We start from the raw sequence: 24332 nt of genomic DNA on the forward strand, positions 1-24332 counted from the left end.
CTCATAAATACTGCATTCCCGAGAGAGGTTAATTTTAAAGTTCTTCATAAAATATATCCAGTGAATAGTGCTTTGGCAAAGTATATTCTGATAGTTTGTAAAACTGAAGAAGAAACCCTGATTCGCAAAGAATTCGCAAATTTTTTTCAGTGTGAAAACACAAAAAAGCTTTTGGAATAGCTTATATCTTTACATAGGTAATTACATTCCTTCTTCCAGCCCCTTTCAGCTACAAGATATTATTTGTTACAATAAAAGTAAAACCGATATGCCAGAGAAATACATTATTACCTTTTTTCTTTTGTATGGAAAATATTTTATTCACATGCAAAAATTCTCGAATTCGCAGCCTTTTTTACACATTTTTAAATAGAAATTGATGTTTTTATTAAATCTCTTAGAATGGTTAACATCAAAAAAAGTGATAAATTCTTGGATTATTAAAATAATTATTTTTTTAAATATCACAAATACATAAGTCTTTGAAGTGATCAAGGATGCGTTCTCTCATTGAACTGTATATGATTATATGCTTGTTTTTGTATGATTTTTTTTATAAATGACAAACTTAGTTCAGGCCCTGTCACATTTTTATAAGTGAAAATGTATATTTCTGGTAGAATGTCTCCTATTTTTTAGGCTGTTGGTAAATTAGTAAAATTATCTCTAAAAAAATAAAATCTAGTTCAGTTTTAAACTTCTAAATAACACTGGAAGGTTTTATTATATTGTTATATTTTTAAATATAGGCTATTGCTGTTGTTGTTGTTTTCAAATTTGTTGTATGTAGAAAACATGTATTTTGACACTTAGTATTCAGCAATGTGTATACTGCACGTTCGTATAATTATTTGAAAAGATTTTTTATTTCATGCAGTCGTTTGGTTTCATTTTTGTATCTAAAAATTTATATAATATTTGTGCTGAATCACTTTTGTTCATTTGTTATTTCCTTTATTCTGTTAAAAATAACAGCCTTTAAGTGTTATTTATAAGGAATTTACAATGCATAAACAATTCCTTACTTAATAAACAATGCTGATCCTCACTCAAAACAGTAGGAATAAAGCAAACACAGTTACTTCCCTCCTGAAAAAAAGATGTATTTGAATGGATTATTAATTGTTTGCTGAGACATTTATTACAATGTGCATATGCTCGGTGCCAATTTCCCAAAGATAAGATATCAAGTCTTTAAATAATCTCAATACATTTCTTTGTAAACTAAGTCCATAGCACAATCTGTTCCTGCCCAGAGAATAACCTCTTTATTCTGAGATGACCACTCTTAATTAATACACTTAAAGAAAAACTGTATTGTGTACTGTGGCACATGCCCCAGTAAGTGGGGTCTAGCAATGCCCCTGATTGAGACTATCTTCAAGAATCTTTTGAAGTCCCCTATAAAATCTGAATGGGTTTATCTAACGATTCATATCTAACGTTCAAAATATGGAGAGGATGACTTTTTTTAAAACAAAAAATGGACAAATACCTGCAATATGTGACCAATCAACTGTTCCGATGTGTTGTTGTATTTTTTATTTTATTTAATATGTATTATTTGTATTTTTTTTCTATCCTCTTTCTTCCTTAAAAAAGAGAAACAAAAATAAGGTGTAAAAAAATTATAATTTTTGAAGTGTAATTTTAAGGTTCATGTTCATTTACACAGAGAAAGTACAGTTCCCCTTCTAGGGAACTTCAACACTGCGTCTAACCAGAACGCTAGGGGAACACCTCTTTTATACGCGTCTTGAAGCACATGTGAAATCAATCTAATGTAATTAAGCAGGTGTCGTCAGACCAGAGAGTATAAAAGCCTGTACTGAGCATTCAGTATCAACTTCTTTGCTTTCAAGAAGCACGCACGTGAAAATACACCCTCTTTCTGTGATCTTTCATTACTGATTTGCATACACAAAATACAAAAAAACTGACAACTTACTTTTTTATTTTGGTATGGCAGAAAAAAACTTTAAACGTTGTGTGCCTCCATGCCCTCGCTTTATTACGGCTGGTGACTCACATGATTTGTGTTTAGAGTGTTTGGGAGAAGAGCATGCCCTGGTAGCATTTGAGAATGCTGACTGTGGACACTGTGACGTTCTCTCCCGTAAAGAGCTGCGCAGTCGGAGAGAGTTCTTTAATAAAGCTCCCGTGGCGCACGCTCCTCGCGGTTCGGGTCCCGCTCGTGCTGAGGCTGAGCGTCGACTTCGGTCGTGGGGTTCGCAGCTAGATCTGGCGGATGAGATGGAGACGGACTCTGTCCTTTCTCTCTCTGGATCCGTGAGATCTAATCCTCCTTCGGGAGCGTCAGAAGCACGCTCTGCGGTTTCTTCTGCGCCTCGTGAGAGGGCGGCGTCCTCCGTTTCCGAGGAAACCGAGGCGCCGCAGCAACAAATAAAAAGAGGGTCGGGGAATCTGCCGCCCCAGTCAGCGGAATATGAGGAGTTAGTGGAGGTGATTTCACGTGCTGCTGACCGGTTCGATGTAATAGATTGGCAGCCAGCACGTGAGCAGCAGCAGCTGCGTCTGACAGGAATGCTGGATGAGAGAGAATTACCCAGCAGAGTAGATCCTCCACTAAGGGACCTCCCCTTTTGTCCCGAGCTACATGATGCGGTTTCTAAATCATGGAAAAATCCGTATTCAGCATGGTTAATGACACCAAAAACAGCTATTTATTCAGCAGTTCGTGGGCTAGGGGAAAAGGCATGTACAGTAATGCCAATGATAGAAGAGGACTTAGCGTGTCATCGTCGTTCAGATCTAAAATCTGCAAGGGTCCCTCCTTTGTTGTCGAGACCATTAAGATTAACATCGGGTCTAGTCAGTAAAGCATATATGACGGCTGGTCAGTCTGTTGGATGCCTGCACACCATGTCAGTGCTGCAGGCATATCAGGCTGACCTAATTAAAGAGTGCCTAGATGGTGGGGGAGCAACACCCGAACAGCTTCGAGAAGCTCTTCGGGCGTCAGATCTAGCTTTAAGAGCTACTAAAGAGGCAGCCTCTAGTTTGGGGCGATCTATGGCTACCCTGGTGGCTACTGAGCGGCACCTCTGGCTGACACAAGCAGAAGTGTCAGAAACCGATAGAGCTATTCTTATGGACGCTCCAATATCGAGCTCAGGGCTCTTCGGTGACGCCGTTGATCGCGTCGCCGAATCCCTCGACAGAGTTAAAAAACGCTCTAGCTCCCTCGGGGACTTTCTCCCCCCAAGATCAAAAAGTCTGGGCCAGCCGTCAACCAGCTCCTCATATCATGAAGTTCAAAGGATAAAACAAAGTCCTGACGTGTTGGGAGTCAGGCTTTCCAGGGCCCCCCCTGGACGCCAAGAGCACCATTCAGCGCTCTCACTGAACCAGGGTCCGCGGAGAAAGGGAGAGACCACCTCACCACGTATGCTGGTGGGGGGCTCTGTGTCTCCCGGGGTGGGCGTTCCTCAGTGTCTGAGGGCATTGGGGGCCCCACCCCCTCTGCAGGGGGGTCAAAGAACAACCAGAGGCCAGTCTCGAGAGGCTGGTACCCCTAGCACATTTTTTGGCAGCGTGGAAACACCTGCCGATGGTGTCCCAGTGGGTCCTGTTCACAGTAGAACACGGCTACAAAATACAGTTTTGTGCACGCCCACCTCGCTTTAACGGTATTGCACCCACCATAGTGAAGCCAGAACAGGCTCTGGTTATGGAACAGGAAGTACTGGCCTTATTAATAAAAGGCGCAATAGAGCGTGTTCTCCCACTCGACAAAGAGTCAGGGTTTTACAGCCGGTATTTTATAGTTCCCAAAAAGGATGGGGGATTGCGTCCCATATTAGATCTGAGAAATCTAAATCGGTCCGTCGAGGCCCTCAGGTTCAGGATGTTAACCATCAAAAACGTGGTGTCACAAATTCAGTCCGAGGACTGGTTTGTGACGATAGACCTGAAAGACGCATACTTCCATATTTCCATCCTTCCCCAACACAGGAAATACCTGAGGTTCGCTTGCGGGGGCGAAGCGTTCCAGTATCGGGTTCTTCCATTCGGCCTAGCTCTGTCACCTCGAACCTTTACCAAAATAGTCGAAGCGGCACTAGCTCCACTTCGTATGCAGGGGATACGTATCCTAAACTGCATAGACGATTGGCTAATTCTAGCTCAGACTCAAGATATGGCAGTTCGGCATCGAGATGTCGTTCTCACCCATATCAGAAGGTTGGGGTTTCGGTTAAACACCGCAAGAAGTGTGCTTGTTCCAGCCAGGACGACCATTTCTTTAGGTGTGCTATGGGACTCCATGACGATGCGAGCACGTCTGTCCCCGCCATGAATCGAATCGATTCAGTCAACCGTACACAGAGTCAAACTAGGCCAGTTCATCACTGTGAAACACTTTCAGAGGTTGTTGGGTCTCAGGGCAGCAGCAGTCAGCTTGATTCCGTTCGGTCTGCTGTACATGAGACCCCTGCAGTGGTGGCTCAAATCCAGGGGGTTTTCCCTCAAGGGGAATCCTTTCCGCATGATCAAGGTCTCGCGGCACTGCCTTCGAGCCTTAAGTATGTGGAAAATACCCTGGTTCCTGTCCCAGAGCCCAGTGTTGGGGGCTGTCTGTCATCGCGTCATGCCTATGACAAATGCTTCTCTGACGGGCTAGGGAGCAACGGGCTTGATCCGCATGATCAAGCTCTCGCGGCGCTGCCTTCGAGCCTTAAGTATGTGGAAAATGCCCTAGTATCTGTCCCAGGGCCTAGTGTTGGGGGCTGTCTGTCATCGCGTCATGCTTATGACAGATGCTTCTCTAACGGGCTGGGGAGCAACCCTGAGGGGGCTTCCCGCAGCGGGACGATGGGGAGAACATCATCGTTACTGGCACATAAACTGCCTGGAGATGATGGCCGTGTTTCTGGCCTTAAAACACTTTCTCCCAGATCTAAGGGGCCATCATGTTTTAGTCTGCACGAACAACACATTGGTGGTCGCTTACATCAACCAGCAGGGGGGTCTGAAGTCTCGAATGCTATGCAAACTAGCACATCGGATCCTCCTGTGGGCCCAGAACAAAATCCTGTCCATCAGGGCAATGTATGTCCCGGGCCATCTGAACATGGGAGCAGATCTCCTGTCGAGGCAGGGGGTGAGATCCAGGGAATGGAAACTTCTTCACCCCGAGGTGGTGGAGTCCATTTGGGAAAGATTAAGGAAAGCGCAGGTAGACCTGTTTGCTTCCCAAGAGACCACGCATTGCGTACTATGAGTTTCTCTCTCGCATCCAGCCCCTCCGTGACTGGTTGCCATGGTTCAGACATAGCCGAGGCTACGTCTGTATGCTTTTCCCCTGATCGCTCTGCTCCCAGGAGTCCTGGAGAGGGTCCGTCAAGACTGAGTACGGTTACTGCTGGTAGCCCCGGTTTGGCCTACCAGGATTTGGTTTTCGGACCTCATAGCCCTGCTGGCGGGTCTCTCGTGGGAGATCCCCATCAGCAGGGACCTTCTGTCCCAGGGGGGAGGAATGATACTTCATCCCCTACCCGACCTGTGGAAACTGTGGGTGTGGCCTCTGAGGGGGCCCACCTCATAGAGTATGGACTGTCAACCGAGGTTGCTCAGACCATTCTAAGCTCCAGGGCTCCCTCCACAAGGAAGCTTTATGCCCTAAAATGGGCTCTCTTTTCAGCTTGGTGCAGAGAACACCAGCTGAACCCAGTCAGCTGCCAGGTAGCCTCAGTGCTGGAATTTCTCCAAGATCGCCTGTCTGCTGGGTTAGCTGCATCCACTCTGAGAGTGTACGTGTCAGCTATAGCGGCCTACCGTTCTCCCCTAGATGATGAGTCACTAGGACAGGATCCGCTAATTCGTCGCTTCCTTCGTGGAGCCATAAGGCTAAGGCCTGTCAGCACACACAGGGTACCGACATGGGATTTAACATTGGTGCTCGAGGGCATCTCTGTTCCCCCATTTGAGCCACTGCAGGAGGCGTCAGATAAGTTTCTGACACTAAAAACAGCTTTCTTATTAGCTATTTCTTCCTTAAAAAGGGTTGGTGACCTCCAGGCTTTGTCGGTTGCACCTTCATTTCTGGAGTTTGCTCCAGTCATGTCCAAAGCCTTTCTTTATCCCAGACCGGGGTACGTGCCTAAGGTGCCCACTCATGTGGCGAGACCTGCTGTGCTACAGGCCTTTAACCCGCCCCCATTTCAGTCGTCGGACCAAGAGAAGTTAAACTTACTCTGCCCAGTTAGAGCTCTGAATACATATGTTAACCGGGTTATCAACTGGAGAAAGAGTGAACAGTTACTGGTCTGCTTCGGACCCTCAAAAAGGGGGAGTCCGGCAAATAAGCAGACAATAAGTAATTGGATAGTTGAGACTATCTCATTTACCTATCAGGCTGCTGGACGCCCTGCACCTAAATTTGTTAAGGCCCACTCCACAAGGGCTGTCGGGGCCTCCAAAGCTTCTATTTCGGGCTCAGCCCTTTCTGACATTTGTTTGGCGGCAGGATGGTCGACTTCACATACATTTGTGCGTCACTATCAACTCGATGTAGACCCCTCACCAGGGTCCTCTATTCTCACTGCGTAGTGTGCGTTCACAGTCAGCAGTGAGTCTGGCCTAGTGGGTATTGCGTTCCCCTAGCGTTCTGGTTAGACGCAGTGTTGAAGTTCCCTAGAAGGGGAACGTCTCGGGTTACGTATGTAACCATAGTTCCCCGAGAGGGAACGAGACACTGCGTATTCCGCCATACTCTCTTCTGCCTGTTACTTCTTTCAAGCAAATTCGAAGTTGATACTGAATGCTCAGTACAGGCTTTTATACTCTCTGGTCTGACGACACCTGCTTAATTACATTAGATTGATTTCACATGTGCTTCAAGACGCGTATAAAAGAGGTGTTCCCCTAGCGTTCTGGTTAGACGCAGTGTCTCGTTCCCTCTCGGGGAACTATGGTTACATACGTAACCCGAGACGTTTTCAATCTATACTGATTCCAACCACCAGAGGGCAATCCAAATATTTTGGCTTCACTTTTTAGAATGCGTGAGGTTCACAATGCTGGCATGAGCTGTGTTTTAGTCAAGATGAAAAGCAATTTCAGTACATCACTAAATTTGCTACAACATTCTAAGATCAAAAAGGTTTAAAATATGACTTTGAAAAACACATATTTTACTGATTAGTTGTGTGTAACCCACAGCACATTACTCCCAGGTCAGATGTACACAGTAGACGTAGTCACTCAGAGTGGTTTGCGCCCTGAAGACCTGCCATCAACCAGCAAATCTGCCGGGCCCCTACACTTCTGGACCAGTGAGTATCTTTCTAGTTTTGTGTTATGAACTCATGCACCACTGTTATAATAGCACATAATATATTCTGCTCACTATCAGGACCGCTTCCACCTCAAAATCTTTCAATCTCCCATATCACCACCACCTCTGCTCTGGTCACATGGGACCATCATCCTCGGAGTCTTCCAGATGGTTTTGTGGTCAATATTACTCGAGGTCTGAACACCCGCAGCCGATACCTACCTGAAGGAAGTTTAGGCACATACACCCTACGAGATCTCATTCCGGGACAACACTACCGACTTACCCTCACTGCTGTACGCAAAACAGGCCAGGACAGCATTCACAGCGTCCCTCAACACCTAGCCTTTGCTACACGTGAGTTTCCAGTATGTATGATCTCTGCCTGTCTGCAAATTGTCAAGATGTTGCCATCATTGTGACCCCTTTTGTGTATCCTGTATTGTACAGTACCAGTAAGGAGCACTAGCAGAGGTGACAGACCTCAGGGTGGACAGGACTACCAGATGGGGCAGACTTTGACACAAGTTCAAGATGGAGGCACAGATGAAAACACAGAACTCCTTGAAGAGCCACTAAGGTAGAGTTCTTTACAGATGTAAAAACATAATTATCAACACACTTTTAAAATTTCCTTTGAGGTGCCTTGGAAGAAGTATAGTTTTGCTTGATTTGACATAATTTCAACCGAAAAACGAAGACAGGGCGGGACACAGTAGCCTCTCCTCTCTTTTTAAATAGACAATAGTGTGTCATTTTGTCTAATTCTAGCATGATATTCTAACTGTACCTAGTTATGTAGCTGGGGACCATTTTCAGGCAAATCATTGCACCACTATGATACAGCACCAAAATTACTTGATTATTATGCTAGAGACAAAATGGCGGTATATTAAGAGTATAATTCCTAGCCTAGGGCTTAATTTTTGCCAGAACCTCATTTTACTGATCCCTTTCCTATTCACTTTTATCCGTGACTCCCCAACCAACCCTCTTCACTTTTGTTTGCGAGCCATATCAGAATATAGTTTAAAATAGTTAATCTATGCTAAGCTAAGCTAAGCTAAAAATGCTTCTGCCAGACCCACCAAATGGTGTGCCCAGGAGCCTCTTTATAGGGGACTTCATGCATTACCTCACCCCACCTGATTCTAATTCCCATTAAGCCTCACAGACAGCGACCGGGTGGGCTTGTCTAGGGACATGACAAAGTTGAGAATCCTTCAAATTTATGCAAATGAAGAGCGACTTTCTTGAGAGACAGCCAATTGGAGCACCAGTAGAGCTCACGTGATCTTCTCTCAGGTCGCACAACTGCCAGTTGTATTCTTCATGCGGTAAACCTATATACCCTTGTGTTTGCAACTGGTCACCACCCAGAGCGACAGACAGCTACAAAGTTGATGCTAGTGTGAATGAGGCATTACTCTTTGCACTTATCACTATTTCTCTGGCTGTTCCTTAACATCTCTGTTTGTGGATTATTAAGATCTTTATGATCTTTTGCTGCCTGACCTGACCATTGCCTTTATTTTGGATAATCCTTGTGGATTACCACTGATACTGTTGTTTGCCCCTGTTTGGACACTGCCTGTTTGATCATCCTTTTATTCAATAAATTGCACATAGATCCTCAATTCCAACATTCTTCAGTATATCTTCTTCTCTCTCCCTGCTGGTGATAAGGCTCAAACCTACCATCTTTGAATCCAACTCTCTAACCATTAGGCTACAGCAACACCCAGCCACTTTTTGTCATCTGTTATCATTTCTTATGGTCATATATATAGCTGCATGTTCACAACACAACGTGAACAAATTAAAACACTACATACTACAACGACAGTAGGCAATCCTCCTGAAAACAGCAAATAAGTGTTTTCTCCCACTAATTTATCTGAGAAATTAATGCATCAGGTTTTCCTACTTATACCCTATGCACTGTGATTGGCAAATGAAACAGACACACACGATTCTGAGTAGAGAAGAACAAATAGATATTAAATTTAATGAGCATATGTAACAACAAAAATAAGCATCAGTTTGGCCACAGTCTATGTATTTTGACCCAATTTTTGGAAGTCTAGCCAAAGTTGTGTTGTAAACTTGTCTTTAGACATGGGACGATAACCGGTTTCAAGGTCTACCGCGGTTTGGAAAAGTCAAGGTATTAAAACCACCAAAAAAATTTGAAACTTATAAAGACAGCAGAAGTCAATGATTAAATTATTAATTATTTAGCCTGACATGTTTACTGGTATTATAAATCTTTAATAAAATGAAATATATTGTGTTTAATGGGGCAAAAAAGTGGTTGTTTTTTAGAAATGTAAAAAGAACCCTCTTAAGGCAGGCATTGCTGATTTGCAACAGTTAAAAGCATAGATTTTGCCTGTTTCTAAGATTTAATTTGAGCCTGAAAGGCTTAAAAAGAACTTATTTTAGAGCGGTAAACACAACACTGTGATATCGTGAATCCATGATATTTTATATCAATTTTATCATACTGTCAGAAACTTATAGTGGTTTATATTTACTTGTCTTTAGGAAATCATTTGATCAGTGTTCAATTCTGTTGCTTTTCTTTTTCAGATATACAGAGCTTATCGACGGAAGGGGGAGAATTACAGCTAAATTTACCAAACTTCCACATAAAACCATCAGACACCGCATTAGTGAGTTGTTATTTCATACTCTTTTCAGACTCTTGTTTTGAGTCTAATTTTATGCTGCATCATTTCAGATTAACTTTTCGAGGCTTGAAAAGGATTTTACTCATTTTTGCTTGGAGTTAACAAAGTTATCAGTTTATTTGAGGATGAATTGAATCATTCTGTACCACATTTACAGATAATCTGGTAATATAGTGTATACGTATGTAGTCAAGCCCAAAATGATTCATACCACTGGCAAATTCATACGTAAAGTTTTTGTTTAGATGTAAATAAAAGCTGAGAAAATATTTTTTTTCCCACAATGTTGCCTCTTGTACATCGTCATAATAATTTTTTTTTTGGGAGAAGCCTGTGTCCTTTCTGGTAAAAAAAAAAAAAAAAAAAAAAAAACTTGCTATTATCTGTATTTTAGTCAAAAAAAATGTTTATCTTACTTCAGAATATTTTGTAAAGATGTTTGTTTAAATTCATTTACTGCTGTCTTTGGTTATGTATATGATATGATTTGATTCATTTATTTAGAACCAAAAATTTTTTCTTTAATTAAAAAATGCATTTCAACATGTTTAAAAAGGAATGAAAAGGGATGAAGCACAACCTTATTATTTTCCCACCCCATTACCACACATATCATTTGTCTATTACTTTAACTTATGTCTTATTTTACTTGTCTCTTCTTTTTACATGAGACATATGAGCTTTACATGAGACATATTTTACCCTTTTGGCATATTTGACATATTATATGTTTGATTCCATTTGTACATTTACATTTTATAACAAAGACCCAAAAATACATAGTACTGCAAACAGCCATTAATTGAAATTTCATCATACTTTTCTTATTTTATTCTATCACCTTTATTCAACATTATATTGCTTTAATAATATATACTTATACAAGTTTTTTAATTGATTAATATCCTGGCATTGTTTGAGAATCAGTTCTAGACTGTTCCATAATTTCACACCACATACAGACATACACAACCTCCTAAAATTTTGTTCTTCTCTCAGATTATATGCCCCCATCTGGGAAAAATGCATATAGAAATAACTATTTTTTATCAAAACATGATCTGGACTGCATTACCTTTACTTCTCTTTTGGCAAGACGCTTGATTTTAATAAATTGGAAACAATCATTTCCCCCTTCTTTTAAACTATGGGCCAATGATGTGTTGCATTTCCTTAGTTTGTAAAAAGAATAAGACTTAATTTAAATGGTTCTGGATCCAAGTTCACTGCCATGTGGAGTCCTTTTATAAATTACTTCAAATACCAAATATAATGCATTCAGTCCTTTTTTTGGCTCAGTTCCTTTATTAATCTGGGGTCGCCACAGCAGAATGAACCACCAACTTATCCAGCATATGGTTTATGTAGCGAATGCCCTTCCAGCTGCAACCCATCACTGGAAAACATCCATAAACACTCATTTACCCACATACACTACGGGCAATTTAGCTTGCCCAATTCACCTGTACCATATGTCTTCGGACTGTGGGGGAAACCTGAGCACCCAGAGAAAACCCATGCAAACATGGGGGGAAACATGCAAACTCCACACAGAAATGCCAACTGACCCAGTCAAGACTTGAACCAACATTCTTTTTGCTGTGAGGCGATCGTGTTACTCAATGCGCCACCGTGACGCCTCTAACGTAATTGTAGTGGGCATAATGATGCTGATGCTTGTACTGTAGTGATGTTGTCTTTGTTTATATGTACACAATGTTAAAGCACTATGTTTATATGTATGTTGTGTTGTTAGTTATGTTGATTAGTGAATGTGTGTTTTTTATATATTTTAATAAATAAAAAGGGAAAATAATAATAAAAAAACTGTGCTTGAATGAAAGTAACTTTGAATCAGAATTTGACAGGGGTATGAATCAGTTTGGACTTTGGGCTATATAGTATAGTATAGTATAGTATAGTATAGTATAGTATAGTATATTATAGTATAATATAGTAAAATATACTGCAGTATAAAAACACATAATTTAATAAAAAAATAGAGGTTTTTATTCCGGAAATATATATCATTATATTTTAGAACTTGTTATCTTGATTTTACTTATTCAACTTTTTTAACAAATGTCATGTTATCTTTTAAGCAGAGCCTGATCCTCCAATCAAATTAGAAAGGATGGAAGAAACCACAAATAAGATTAGTCTAGCTCTGGAAATTCCTGAAGAAGCGTCAAAGAGTAAATCTGGTAAGTGATCTTTCAATAAAACTTAATAAAGACTGTTATCAGACAAGGGATATTTGTTGATTTGCATTAGGCATGGAGTTCTTGGTTAAAACACAAGAGTGTTTTAACAGTTGGTGGTATTCAATCATTCTAATTAGTCCCAGCTGAGTGCGAGACTGTGACAAAACACCACTGCGTGTAGTCTGAATAATCTGCAGCATTGAAGTCACCATAAACAACCACATCTATCAGCAATCTGTTTTAGTTTCAGCTCCCTCCAAAATGACTCATATCTGTTTAAAAGTGCACATTTATGTGCATGCGATTATGTAAATAAACTCAAACATGAAAAAACTGGAAACGTGCCCATGTTTAAAGTTTCCTGTAGCAAAGCATTGTGTATTCGTGTTTGTAATTTCAGAGTCATCTCAAGACTGCAGAACTCAGCCCTGTCAGAATGGTGGAACGTGTGCACAGATCAACGAGTCCTTCAGCTGCAACTGTCCAAGCGGTTTCAAGGGCAGACGGTGTGAGCTATGTTAGTATTACAATGTCTACACTTTCACAAGCATCCAAACACACACACATAGACACACTCATAAATAAAGTAAAATTATGTTAATTTGATTCAAATAAACAAAATACATGGTTGACTTATGTATTTGTTTGAATCAAATTTACCTTAACTTAAATTAAACTACTTTAAAACAGCTTGTTTAACCTAAAAACATAATTTAGTTATTAATTAATTATTCATTCATTGATTTTCCTTTGGCTAAGTGCCTTTATTCACTAGAACTATGTAAAGCTGCTTTGACACTATCTACATTTTAAAAAGCGCTATAAAAATAATGAAATTGAAATTGAAAATTGAAATTCATCAGGGGTCGCCACAGCGGAATGAACTGCCATCTTAATCCAGCATATCATCACCTTAAAATTACAAGGTTCTATCTGCATTCTAAAAGATTTAGTGATATTGAGCTTCAAAGTTTTTGCATTCCATATAGCAAATGGTATGTGTTAACATATGTTCCCCTTCGGTTGGGGAACTCCAGTACTATAAGTGGATTTGATGTTCTAAATCCACGTATGGGAGATTCGGTTTAGAAGCTACTTGTCTGAAAGAGTATTGAACGGGCCAATGAAAGCAATGAATTGGCAGTGTAAGCTTGCGCAGGTGTGCTGCATCGCCAATTAACTGAGCATATAAGCACACCTGGCGCCAGCAAACGCTATCTTTTTCGCTTCAGAGACTTTTCTGATCGAGCTTCATGAGGGTTCCTCTTGCTGTCTACAGCCACATCGAGCGAACGAGTGTCTCCCGTCCAGAGCGAGTCCACGCAGCAGCAGACGGTCGAGCTGGGTTTTCTCCCTTGCCTGGCGCCCCTTTGGGTCTGGTCCTCCAGAGCGGTGCGTATTGTTGCAGTTTCCTAAAAGAGCAACACAGTCGTGCAGCACATCCTTTTCAGGATTGCGCTCCGACTGTGGGTTTCTGGTTGCGGGGGTTTCCTGGCTCCGGATGATGGGCAAGATCACTGCATTACATGTTTGGGGGTCCAGCATGTTAATGTGGTGCTCGGGGGCGGTTCATGTCGTCACTGCGATGCCATGACCGGCGCGCAGTTGAGATCGCGGCTAACTTTCGTAAGAGAGTGAGCCACCCCAGTCGCCTCCTGCTCTGCAGCGGGCGCTCGGGCAGATCTGAGGGTTCCAGCGAAAGATAATCTGCCGCCTAAGGGCTCGCGGACCTCTCGCTCCTCCAAACGCTCCATCCAAGCTTCGGGTGCTGGGAGTGATTCGTCTAATCAGATGGTAGCTCTCACGCCCGCTGACACCGGAGATCAGATGTCCTCCGCGGCATCGGAGGGCGGGCTTTCATTGTCCGACGATGATCCGGACCCGCTCGCCCCCTCTGGGCAAGCGAGCGCCGTCAAAACGGATTCTGAAGCGGACATGTTGGCTGTGCTTTCTCGGGCTGCTTTGGCCGTCAGGTTGGAGATGGTTCATCCCCCAGCCCCGCGGCCAGACCGACTAGATGGGTGTTACGTAGAGGACCAAAATTCTGAAGCGGACATGTTGGCTGTGCTTTCTCGGGCTGCTTTGGCCGTCAGGTTGGAGATGGTTCATCCCCCAGCCCCGCGGCCAGACCGACTAGATGGGTGTTACGTAGAGGACCAAAAGGCCAGGGGAACATATGTTAACACATACCATTTGCTATATGGAATGCAAAAACTTTGAAGCTCAATATCACTAAATCTTTTAGAATGCTACCATCTGATTAGACGAATCACTCTGAAGCCTCTCGTCCCCTTCTTCCCGGAAGTGCACAGTAGGCTCACGCAGTCCTGGAGGGCACCTTTCTCTGCCGGCACTGCGTCCGCCTCCGCCCTCACCACCCTGGATGGTGGAGCTGCCAGGGGGTATGAGGCGATCCCGCAGGTGGAGAGCGCCATTTCGGTCAATCTTTGTCCGCGTGGCGCCCCTACTTTGCACGGTCCGCCCCGTCTCCCGTCCAAAGCCTGTAGGTTATCTGCCTCCCTCGGAGCTAGAGCTTACAAGGCTGCAGGCCAGGCAGCTTCCGCCTTGCACGCGATGGCCACTTACCAGCGCTACCAAGCGCAGGCGCTGGCCGAGCTGCACGAGGGTGGGTCTAACCCAGGCTTGTTACACGAGCTGTGCACCGCGACCGACTATGCTCTCCGGACTACTAAGTCCGCCGCGTGCGCACTGGGGAAGACGATGTTCACACTTGTGGTCCAGGAACGCCACCTCTGGCTAAACCTGGCAGATATGCGCGATGTTGACAAAGTTTGCTTTCTTGACTCGCCCATATCCCAGGCTAGCCTGTTTGGCGACACCGTCGGTGAATTCGCCCAGGAGTTCAAGGCGGTGAAGGAGCAGTCGGATGCGATGGGCAATGTCATCTATCGGCGGGACCGTAAGCCCGCTCCGTCCCCCGCCGAGCCATCCACCTCCTCTGCCCCGCCCCGCCCCGCCCCCGGCAGCCCCTCCTGCCCAGGGCGCCGCTAAGTCTGGTAAACGGACCGCGAAGCGTCCCTGAGACAGGCCATCTGGAGAGGAGGAAACTTGCTCTTTCCCCGCTGGAGGGCGGGGCCCATATTCCAACGGTACTTTTCTGTGCCACCAGTTTTGAACAAAGAGCATTTTTCCCCTTCCCCGGATGTCACAGTTCAAGCCCTTCCAGTCTGGGACACGCTGCCTCTCAGCTCGCAGGGTCTGCATACTCCGCCAGCGGCTCACGGGCGCTGGGGGGACGGTCTCCCTTCTCCCAGCCCCCAAGCCCCCCCTCCGGAGTCAGGGTGCGGAGCCAGAGCGAATTGCTCTCCTCCAGCTCTTCTGTGGGACCCTCGCGGTCCCCGGATCAGCACACCCGCTCCGCGCTGCCCCTCCGCGGGTACGTCAACGATTGCTGCAATGACGTCATTAGCGATGGCTCTGCCTGCCTGGTTAGCGCGGGCCAGCCCCTCACGGTGGCTCATACGCACAATCAGACAGTTCTCGAAACGGCCTCCCAAGTTCACAGGCGTGTATTTCACCAGGGGTAATCCCCTGTCCGCCCCTGTCTTGCGAGAGGAGATTGCTAATCCCTCCTGGCGAAAGGTGCAATCGAGCCGGTACCTCCAGCCAAGGTGGAGAGCGGGTTTTACAGCCCGTACTTCATTGTACCCAAAAAGAGCGGTGGGTCACGGCCAATCCTAGATTTGCGCGTTTTGAACCGCTGCCTTCACAAACTGTCGTTCAGAATGCTTACGCAAAAGCGCATCCTCCGATGCGTCCGCCCTCAGGATTGGTTTGCAGCCATAGACCTGAAGGACGCGTATTTTCATGTCTCCATTCTTCCACGCCACCGCCAGTTTCTGCGGTTTGCGTTCGAAGGTCGAGCATGGCAGTACAAGGTCCTCACCTTCAAGCTCTCTCTGTCTCCGCGGGTCTTCACCAAACTCGCGGAGGGTGCCCTAGCGCCCCTTCGGCTCGCGGCCATCCGCGTACTCAATTATCTCGACGATTGGCTGATTTTAGCCCACTCTCGGGAGCAATTGACTGCGCACAGAGACGAGGTGCTCCGGCAGCTTCGCCTTTTGGGGTTGCAGGTCAACTGGGAAAAGAGCAAACTCGCCCCGGTGCAGAGGATCTCTTTTCTCGGGATGGAGCTGGACTCGGTCACCATGGTAGCGCGCCTCTCCGGAGAGCGCGCTTGCCTGCTGCTGAACTGTCTGAGGGAGCTCGACAGCAAAGTATTGGTCCCACTGAAATATTTTCAGAGGCTCCTGGGACATATGGCTTCCGCTGCGGCTGTCACGCCGCTCAGACTGCTCCATATGAGACCACTTCAGCACTGGCTTCAAGATCGAGTTCCAAGACGCGCATGGCATGCGGGCGCACACCGAGTCTCTGTTACTGCGCTGTGTCGCCGCACCCTCAGCCCCTGGAACGACCCCTCGTTCCTGCAGGCCGGTGTGCCTCTGGGACAGGCATCCAGTCATGTTGTTGCCTCAACAGATGCTTCCAGCACAGGCTGGGGAGCCGTGTGTCGCGGGCTTGCAGCTGCGGGCCTGTGGGTAGGTGCCCAGTTGCATTGGCATATCAATCACCTATAACTGTTGGCAGTGTTCCTTGCTCTCCGCCGTTTTTCAATAATCAAAACTGGATTATCGCATTAAAGTCGTGCGAATAAAGCAGCGTTTCCATTCAATGATCAAAGCGAACAAAATTTTTACTTCCTGATTAACTGGCGCCAAATATCAACAGTGAAAACGGAATTTGCCACGATAGGAGAAGCTGCGTCATCTGTTCTTCATCTAATAAATGACTTGCACCTCAGAAAGCAATCCTGACATGCAGTGAATGTGCGGTGAAGGTGTCAGACGCGGTGCACAGACGCTCTTGATTCTGGAGGTCATTTATAATATAATAACACTAATACTGAAACGGTGAACAATGTGCTCAGCCTGATGGTTTGTCCATTCAAACCCATTTTTGTCATCAAATGATCTCTTTTAACAAAATCACATGACCTTCTTTAATGCGCATGCTGGAGTTTGTGCGGTAAAAGTGTTTCCATCTTAGTTTATGCACATCTTTTCTTATCGAATAAAAGGTTTATCCTACTCAGTTATGCGCATAACTTTTTATGCGCATTTTCAAAATTTATGCGCATCGTGACGTTTCCATCAACCGTTTTTTTATGCCCATATGCAAAATGGGCATAAAAATAGGTGAATGGAAACATAGCTAGTGATACAGCCAATTTGGTGGATGGGGATGATTGAGAAGCCATGATGGTTAAGGGCTGAGAGGGAATTTGGCCAGGGCACCGGGCTTACACCTCCACTCTTAACGAGAATTGCCATGTGATTTTTTATGACCACAGAGAGTCAGGACCTCGGTTTAACATCTCATCCGAAAGATGGCACCCACTGACACTATAGTGTCCCCTTCACTTTAACAGGGGCATTATGACTCACACAGGCCGCAAGTTGAGCGACCCCTGCTGGCCTCACTAAGTAATAAAACAGTGAGATTAAATGGCTAAAATAAGTGAACACTTCATTGTTGATGCAAACTATATAAAGGTGATCAGGATTTTCCTGAATAGTGGAACTTGCGAAATTGCTTATTAGAAACAAAACTGCTAGGCTAATTCACACAAAAATAACTTTTCTGTCATCATTTACTCACCCTTCACTTGTTCCAAACCTGTTTGAGTTTATTTCTGTTGAAATCAAAAGAATATTTTTAGAAAATGTTGGAAACTCGTAACCATTGACTTCCATGGAATTTATTTTTTTCTGATATGAATGTCAGTGGTTGCCAGATTCCAGCATTCTTCAGAAACATTCTCCTTTTGTGTTCAACAGAAAAAAGAAACGTACAATGGTTTAGAACCACTTGAGGATGAGTAACTTTGTATTTTGGTTGAGCTATCCCTTTAATATAACCTAATGCATTAAGACAATGTAGCCACATTTAAAACAAATGGCACCTTAACAGGTTTGTAGAGTAAGTTTGTGGATGGGACTGAAAACTATGAACTATTGACTGTTTAATCTTCAAAATATTTTTCCAACAGCAATACTATTTAAAAATATTAATAATAGTAATAACTGAATAAAATCAAATTGTTTCTCTTTAAAGAAATCCTGTTGCTTCCAAGTAAATCATGTTTACAATCTCTTGTTTTTTAGTTGAATATTATTTGAATAATAAATATTTTATGCTTCATCCAATTTCTAACAGGAAAATAAAGATGATCATTTAATTATTTTTAGCATATTTGTTTGTTATTATTATTATTATTATTATCATCATTATTATTATTATCCTGCCAAGTGAAAAATAATATTGCCTGAAACAAGATATTCAAACGACTCCACCTTTTCTGTATTTCCTTTCTCTTTTCTGGTCATAGATTGCCAGCGAGTGTCTCACCCATGCACTCGCCTTTACTCCGAAACAAAGAGTGTGCCTGTGTGGGAGGATGGTGTCTGCCATTATTTGTGAGTGTCTCCTGCCTGGACGTGTCTGTTGTCCTGTTTTGGTCCAGTCTAATTCAATAGCTGTTGTATCTATTTTTTTGCTGAGTACATGATCTCACCCTTAGGTACAAAAGGACATATAAAGTTCAACAGGATGTTTGTTTTAGAGAGATCTGTGAGCCTTTGCTGCCTAAGAAAACTCCACGTATGTACAATATGTTCACAACCTTGTAAATCTTCCTCTCTGTTTTTAACTGCCAATGAAAATGTCAAGAAAATGACTTTTGGATTATGATGATTAGTTCTGTGCATATAAATAATTTCTTTTTCCATTCTCTCATCAGACAGAAGAACTCAAAAACAACAATAATATAGGTAGGAATCATTTCTGTGGATAAACAATGGACATAATATTGCTGTCACATATTGAATGTTGTTTTCTTTTTCTGTTTTAGGAGGCTGAATAAACTTTGGGGAGTAATTACTTCTCTCGATTAAAATGAGGATGCATTACCATCATCGTTGGTCCATTTTTGCATCACTGGTCACCTTTCATTGTCTGTATTGTTCTATGGACCATTTTGGTCAAATACAACTTCAGATCTGTAAATGACCTTCAACCATATGATTTAGGAGATACCTGCATCAGTTAGCATACCTCAAATGTAAATATTATGAGATACTGAAATGTAGTGGCCGTCAAATCCCTCAGGGAATTTTTTTTTTTTTTTTTGTAATTATTGCCTGTTCAGTTTTCAAAACATAAAAGCATTTCCATTCAACAGTTCTTTAAAGCCTGGATCTCTTCAACAGAAAGATTGCACAAAAATACTGAGGAAAAAAGTCACACCGTTGTTTCTGTTTGTGTAAAGCAAAACTCTTTGCTAGCTACCGTGTAAATAGTGTTTATAGTCTGTGTTTTTGTAGTTGAATATTTTAATAATAAAATTGTTAAAACGTCAGGAGACCTTCTGTTTTTAATGGGAAAGGCTTGTATACAGGGGAGAGGATTTCACCGATACACCTTATTGAATCACCACAAGATGTCGCTATATTGTAAAAAGGAAATAAAGGTTGACGTAAGAGTTCAACCAAAAATGAGAAGCACCACACTCAATTTGAACACAAAATAGTTAGTTGATAGCCAGTATCCACTGACATATTTAGTAAATTAATTGATTTCTACAATATCTTTTGAGATTGTAGCTTCAACTCTCAACTTTTGTGTGAACTATTCCTTTAAGAACTGTTCTTTTATCAGGCAACGTTTTATGACGCTGATGGTCTGGCTTTATGGAACATGAGACTTCTTCCTTATCTATGAAAATAAGCTATAAACAATATACAGAAAGCATGTATAGTGAATTTGGATATTCCGAAATTATTGTGCACTGTAAAACCCAAAAAGTTAAGGTAGCTCTAAAACTATTTGAGGAAACTGATTGCAACAAACCACTTAAGTTAAAAAAACTAATCCTATTGAGTATTGTAAACCTAATCCATTTTTGTAAATAAAGCAATTTGAGCACAGTAAAACCCAATAAATAAAGAGAACTCAAACCAACTGAATACTGTAAAACCCTATAAGTTAAGGCAACTCAAACCGTTTGAGGAATTTGATCGCTACAAACCATTTGAGTTATAAAAAACTACTATTTATATTGTGAACTTACTCCATTTAAGTTGAAGTAATGAGGTATTTAATTAACTCATCACCTTCAACTGAGTTCAAAACTGTTTTTAAAAGAGTAGAATTAACTTTCAGTAAATTATGAGTTAACAACACTCATTTCATTTGATTGTTGAAGTTGACTCTTGGGTTTTACAGTGTAATAAAGCCACTGAAATGAGAAATGCAGCTTTCTGCACTGTACTAATCTTCAGTGACTGGATTTACAGACCAGAAGAAAATAAAAATGAAAACATTGTCAAAATGGTCCACGTGACTTGTGGTTTGACTGTAATCGAATGAAGCTCGAAGTGTTTACTTGTGTGTGCCAACAAAACCCCTGTAAAAAACAACTTGATTAATGTGAATCAGTATTCATTTATATGTTTTCATATTAAATTGCTAAAGTAATAGTTCACCGAAAACTGAACATTCTGTCATCATCTACTCATTGATCCAAACCTGTTTGTTCACACAAAATTAAAAATTTACTCATTATTTACTCTTTCTCTAATGATTCCAAATCTTTATGAGTTTCTTCTGATGAACACAAAACAACTTTTCTAATATTTGTTTTTCCTACTTTGGAAGTTGATGGTTACAGCATTCTTCAAAATATCTTCTTTTGTGTTTATCAAATCATATGAAATGTAAATAGTGAGTAAATTGTACATTATGGGCTACCTTTTTTTTTGACAGCAGTATAGTACTGTGATGTTGTCATGAGACTGATGGTGTCAGGTAGTAATAATTACCTGTACAAAATAGAACATATTTAGCATTTTTATATATTTAACTGCATTCAGAATCAGAACATATCATGGTCTATAATATGGTTGTGTGAGTGAGAAATACAGTGATCATGAGACTATCCAACAACCTATTAACATCAGATGAATCCCTGCTGTCAAGTTTTTCAAGTCTCTAGTTTTGTGGCAAGATCACAACTTTCATAATTAAGATGTAAGCTAATATGGAGAATCACAGTCATTAGTGTTTAATCCTCCAATAATATTAACTTAAATTTAACATTTGAAACATCAGTCACTTTTAACTGTTGCTCAAAGCTGTTGGAAGATGAAGGGAAGCCCAATTCTAATGAGCTGTTTTACATGATACATTTGTACTATACTCTTTGACTATATACACAGTTTGTACTATTTTAATTATGTTTTCTGTTTGAACCTTTTTTGCCATAAAATTACTGCAACATTATAGAAAGAAAATATTATTTATCATCACATTGAAGGCCCTGCATGTTTATTTTGTATAGATGAGTATCTCTGCCTGTCTCATTGTTTTCAGTCTCAAATTCAAATACTGGTTGACCTCTGTACGAAATAAAGCTTTGTGTATAGGTAAACTCGAGCTGATACTTCAGCAGCAGGAGGGAGATTCACACTTTTTTTCGAAGGCATTGAAATAAAAGAGAAATGCAGTATGTTGCACTGTATAAAACTTCTTTAAAGTGATTGGATAATGAACTTTCTATTACAGAATGTCACAACACACTGAAAATCTACCTGAGCCAAAGGACAAAATAAATAAGGTGATGTACCAGTTCAGTTTATTACTAGAGCGGTTAAATGTTCAGTGATGCTATTAAGCTGTTTGGACTGCTTCCATCAAACTACATCTGTTTCCACTGTGGGATCCCAATGACACCACAATAAAAACTGATCAACCAATGGGGAAAATGGGCTTTTAAAGCTGTTGAACTTGAGCTCTTTCCCCCATTACTCTGCTTGTTTGGTCAGAGTTTAAATGTCACCAATGAATTCACAGGACCAAGGTTTTGCGTCTCATTAACATAAAGATAAGCTCTGGGACTTTCATTTAGGAACCCTCTCAAAAATGAGATGGTTCATCTCAAGGGGTTTTCCCATACAATAAATTCAAAATTCATACAATAGAGAGGTGCATGAATATGACTAAAATGTTGTGATGATAGAAAATTTGGTACTTCAGATTCTTTCGCTTATTTTTATATCTCACTATGTCTTCACTTGTATCAGTGTTTTGCCGATAGGAGGTGGACCATTTTAGGAATAGAGCCAGGCCACCATGTTCCTATCAACGTCCAAACCACATCCGTCTCAGTCTCAATGTATCACAGAATCCTCATTAAAGAGTGGTTAGAATGAGGAACATATTCCAACTTCAGATCTCTCAAAACAGACTTCCAGACCTGAAGAGATCAAAGTTTTTCAGTTTTGTATGCATTTTAAAATACCATGAAGATTATAGGAACACAAAAGTGTCATTAACTTTGACAACAGAAGTGCAATTTATATATATATATATATATATATATATATATATATATATATATATATATATATATATATATATATATATATATATATATATATATATATATATAGTGATAAATACACCAATAAATATTAGAAATGTTATAGTTATAGCTGATGATAAATGTTGACATATGTTGTGAACTTGTGATATTTAAAATATATATATTGTGCTAATTAGGGATGTTGCAATATACCAAAAAATTGGAATATTAATCATATTGTAAAATAAATAAGTACACAAAATAATATGACAAATAATTCAGTGATGGCACCAAGCACCATTATTGAATGGTACAAACTCTCACATGTAATGCCATGCCAACACAATTACTCAACACTGGAGGGTGTCCTTTTGCAGAAAGGATAGTTGGCAACTAGCTTTCTGCAACTCTCACATGGTCGCCCACTGATGCTAAGCAGGACTGTTGCTGGCCAGTATCTGAATGGAAGACCACATGGGAAAGGTTCTGCTAAAAGTGGTGTAAGTGAGGCCAGCAGGGGGGGTGCTCAATCTGCAGTCTGTGTGGGTCCTAATACCCAAGTATATTGATGGGGACTCTATACTGCTCAGTGATGAGATGTTAGACTGAAGTCTTGACTGTCTGTGGTCATTAAAAAGAATGTCTTTTGAAAAAGAGTAGGGGTTTAACCCTGGCATCTTGGCCAAATTTTTAGACCATCCCCATTATAATAATTAGCTCCTCTCCACCAATTAACTGGTGTGCTTCATTCATTCATTTATTTTCTTTTTAGCTTAGTCCCTTTATTAACCTAGTGTCGCCACAACGGAATGAACCGCCTATTTATCCAGTACGTTTTTACGCAGTGGATGTCCTTCCAGCCGCAACCCACCACTGGGAAACATCCATTCACTCTCATTCACACACATACACTACAGACAATTTTGCTGTATCACATGTCTTTGGACATGATGGGAGGAAACCCACACGAAAGCGGGGAGAACATGCAAACTCTACTATACACAGAAACGACGTTTACTGTAGCTTATTTAGTTCACCTATAGTGCATGTCTTTGGACTGTAGGGGAATCAAAAGCACCCGGTGAAAACCCATGCATACGGAGAACATGCAAACTTCATCCAGAAATGCCAACTGACAAAGCCGGGGCTTGAACAAGCATCTTCTTGCTGTGAGGGGATCATGCCACCATGATGGCCACAACAAATTCAAACCCCAATAAATAAGTAATAAAATAGACAAACAGGTTTAATAATTTCACCAATTGTCTGTTGAAAATGACCTTATTTAATATTAAAATAAATAGACATAATGTATTTTTTAATCTGGTCAACCTTTTTATTTTTACAGTTCCTTTTGATTCTATTTAAAACTATTTATTGATGCACAGTCATACATTTGTAGATTTTAGCATAATACATAAGTGGGAGGAAGCAATTAAACCTTTAGATTAACTTTAGTTTATTAATTTAGACATAATATTTTTGCTCAAACAGATTTAAAGGGTTAGGAAGAGACCTGTAATGACGTAGGCCATTCAGGAATCCTGTCACCTATCTGTATCATTGCATTAAACACACACCACCACCCCAGGAGCGCGCCCGTAACGTCTGTGCGTGCGCGCGCTACTTTTAAATGACCCCCTCCCAACCGCCCCCTTTTCTTCAATGAAAACTGAGATTGCGGAGGGGGGGGT

The 24332-nt window shown here is 41.7% G+C and overlaps 1 protein-coding gene across 5 annotated transcripts in view; it reads left to right on the top strand.

Moving 5' to 3' along the window:
* The window catches only part of sned1 (sushi, nidogen and EGF-like domains 1), a 65131-nt gene extending 45496 nt beyond the window's left edge, over positions 1-19635 (top strand). For 2 of the 5 annotated variants that reach the window (XM_017356625.4, XM_073954138.1), the window contains exons 23-32: positions 7183-7295; positions 7376-7654; positions 7748-7877; positions 9890-9972; positions 12096-12194; positions 12595-12711; positions 18607-18694; positions 18799-18878; positions 19018-19048; positions 19129-19635. In XM_017356625.4, coding sequence (XP_017212114.2) covers positions 7183-7295; positions 7376-7654; positions 7748-7877; positions 9890-9972; positions 12096-12194; positions 12595-12711; positions 18607-18694; positions 18799-18878; positions 19018-19043 — 1015 coding nt within the window. In that variant the 3' untranslated portion in view covers positions 19044-19048; positions 19129-19635. Of the gene's footprint in view, positions 1-7182; positions 7296-7375; positions 7666-7747; positions 7878-9889; positions 9973-12095; positions 12195-12594; positions 12712-18606; positions 18695-18798; positions 18879-19017; positions 19049-19128 lie in introns of all 5 variants that reach the window. The other 3 variants (XR_011015987.2, XR_012407974.1, XR_012407973.1) reach the window with 3 other exon arrangements.
* Positions 19636-24332: the final 4697 nt, after the last annotated feature.

Source organism: Danio rerio, chromosome 6, assembly GCF_049306965.1.
Source record: "Danio rerio strain Tuebingen ecotype United States chromosome 6, GRCz12tu, whole genome shotgun sequence".
Classification (NCBI taxonomy): domain Eukaryota; kingdom Metazoa; phylum Chordata; class Actinopteri; order Cypriniformes; family Danionidae; genus Danio; species Danio rerio.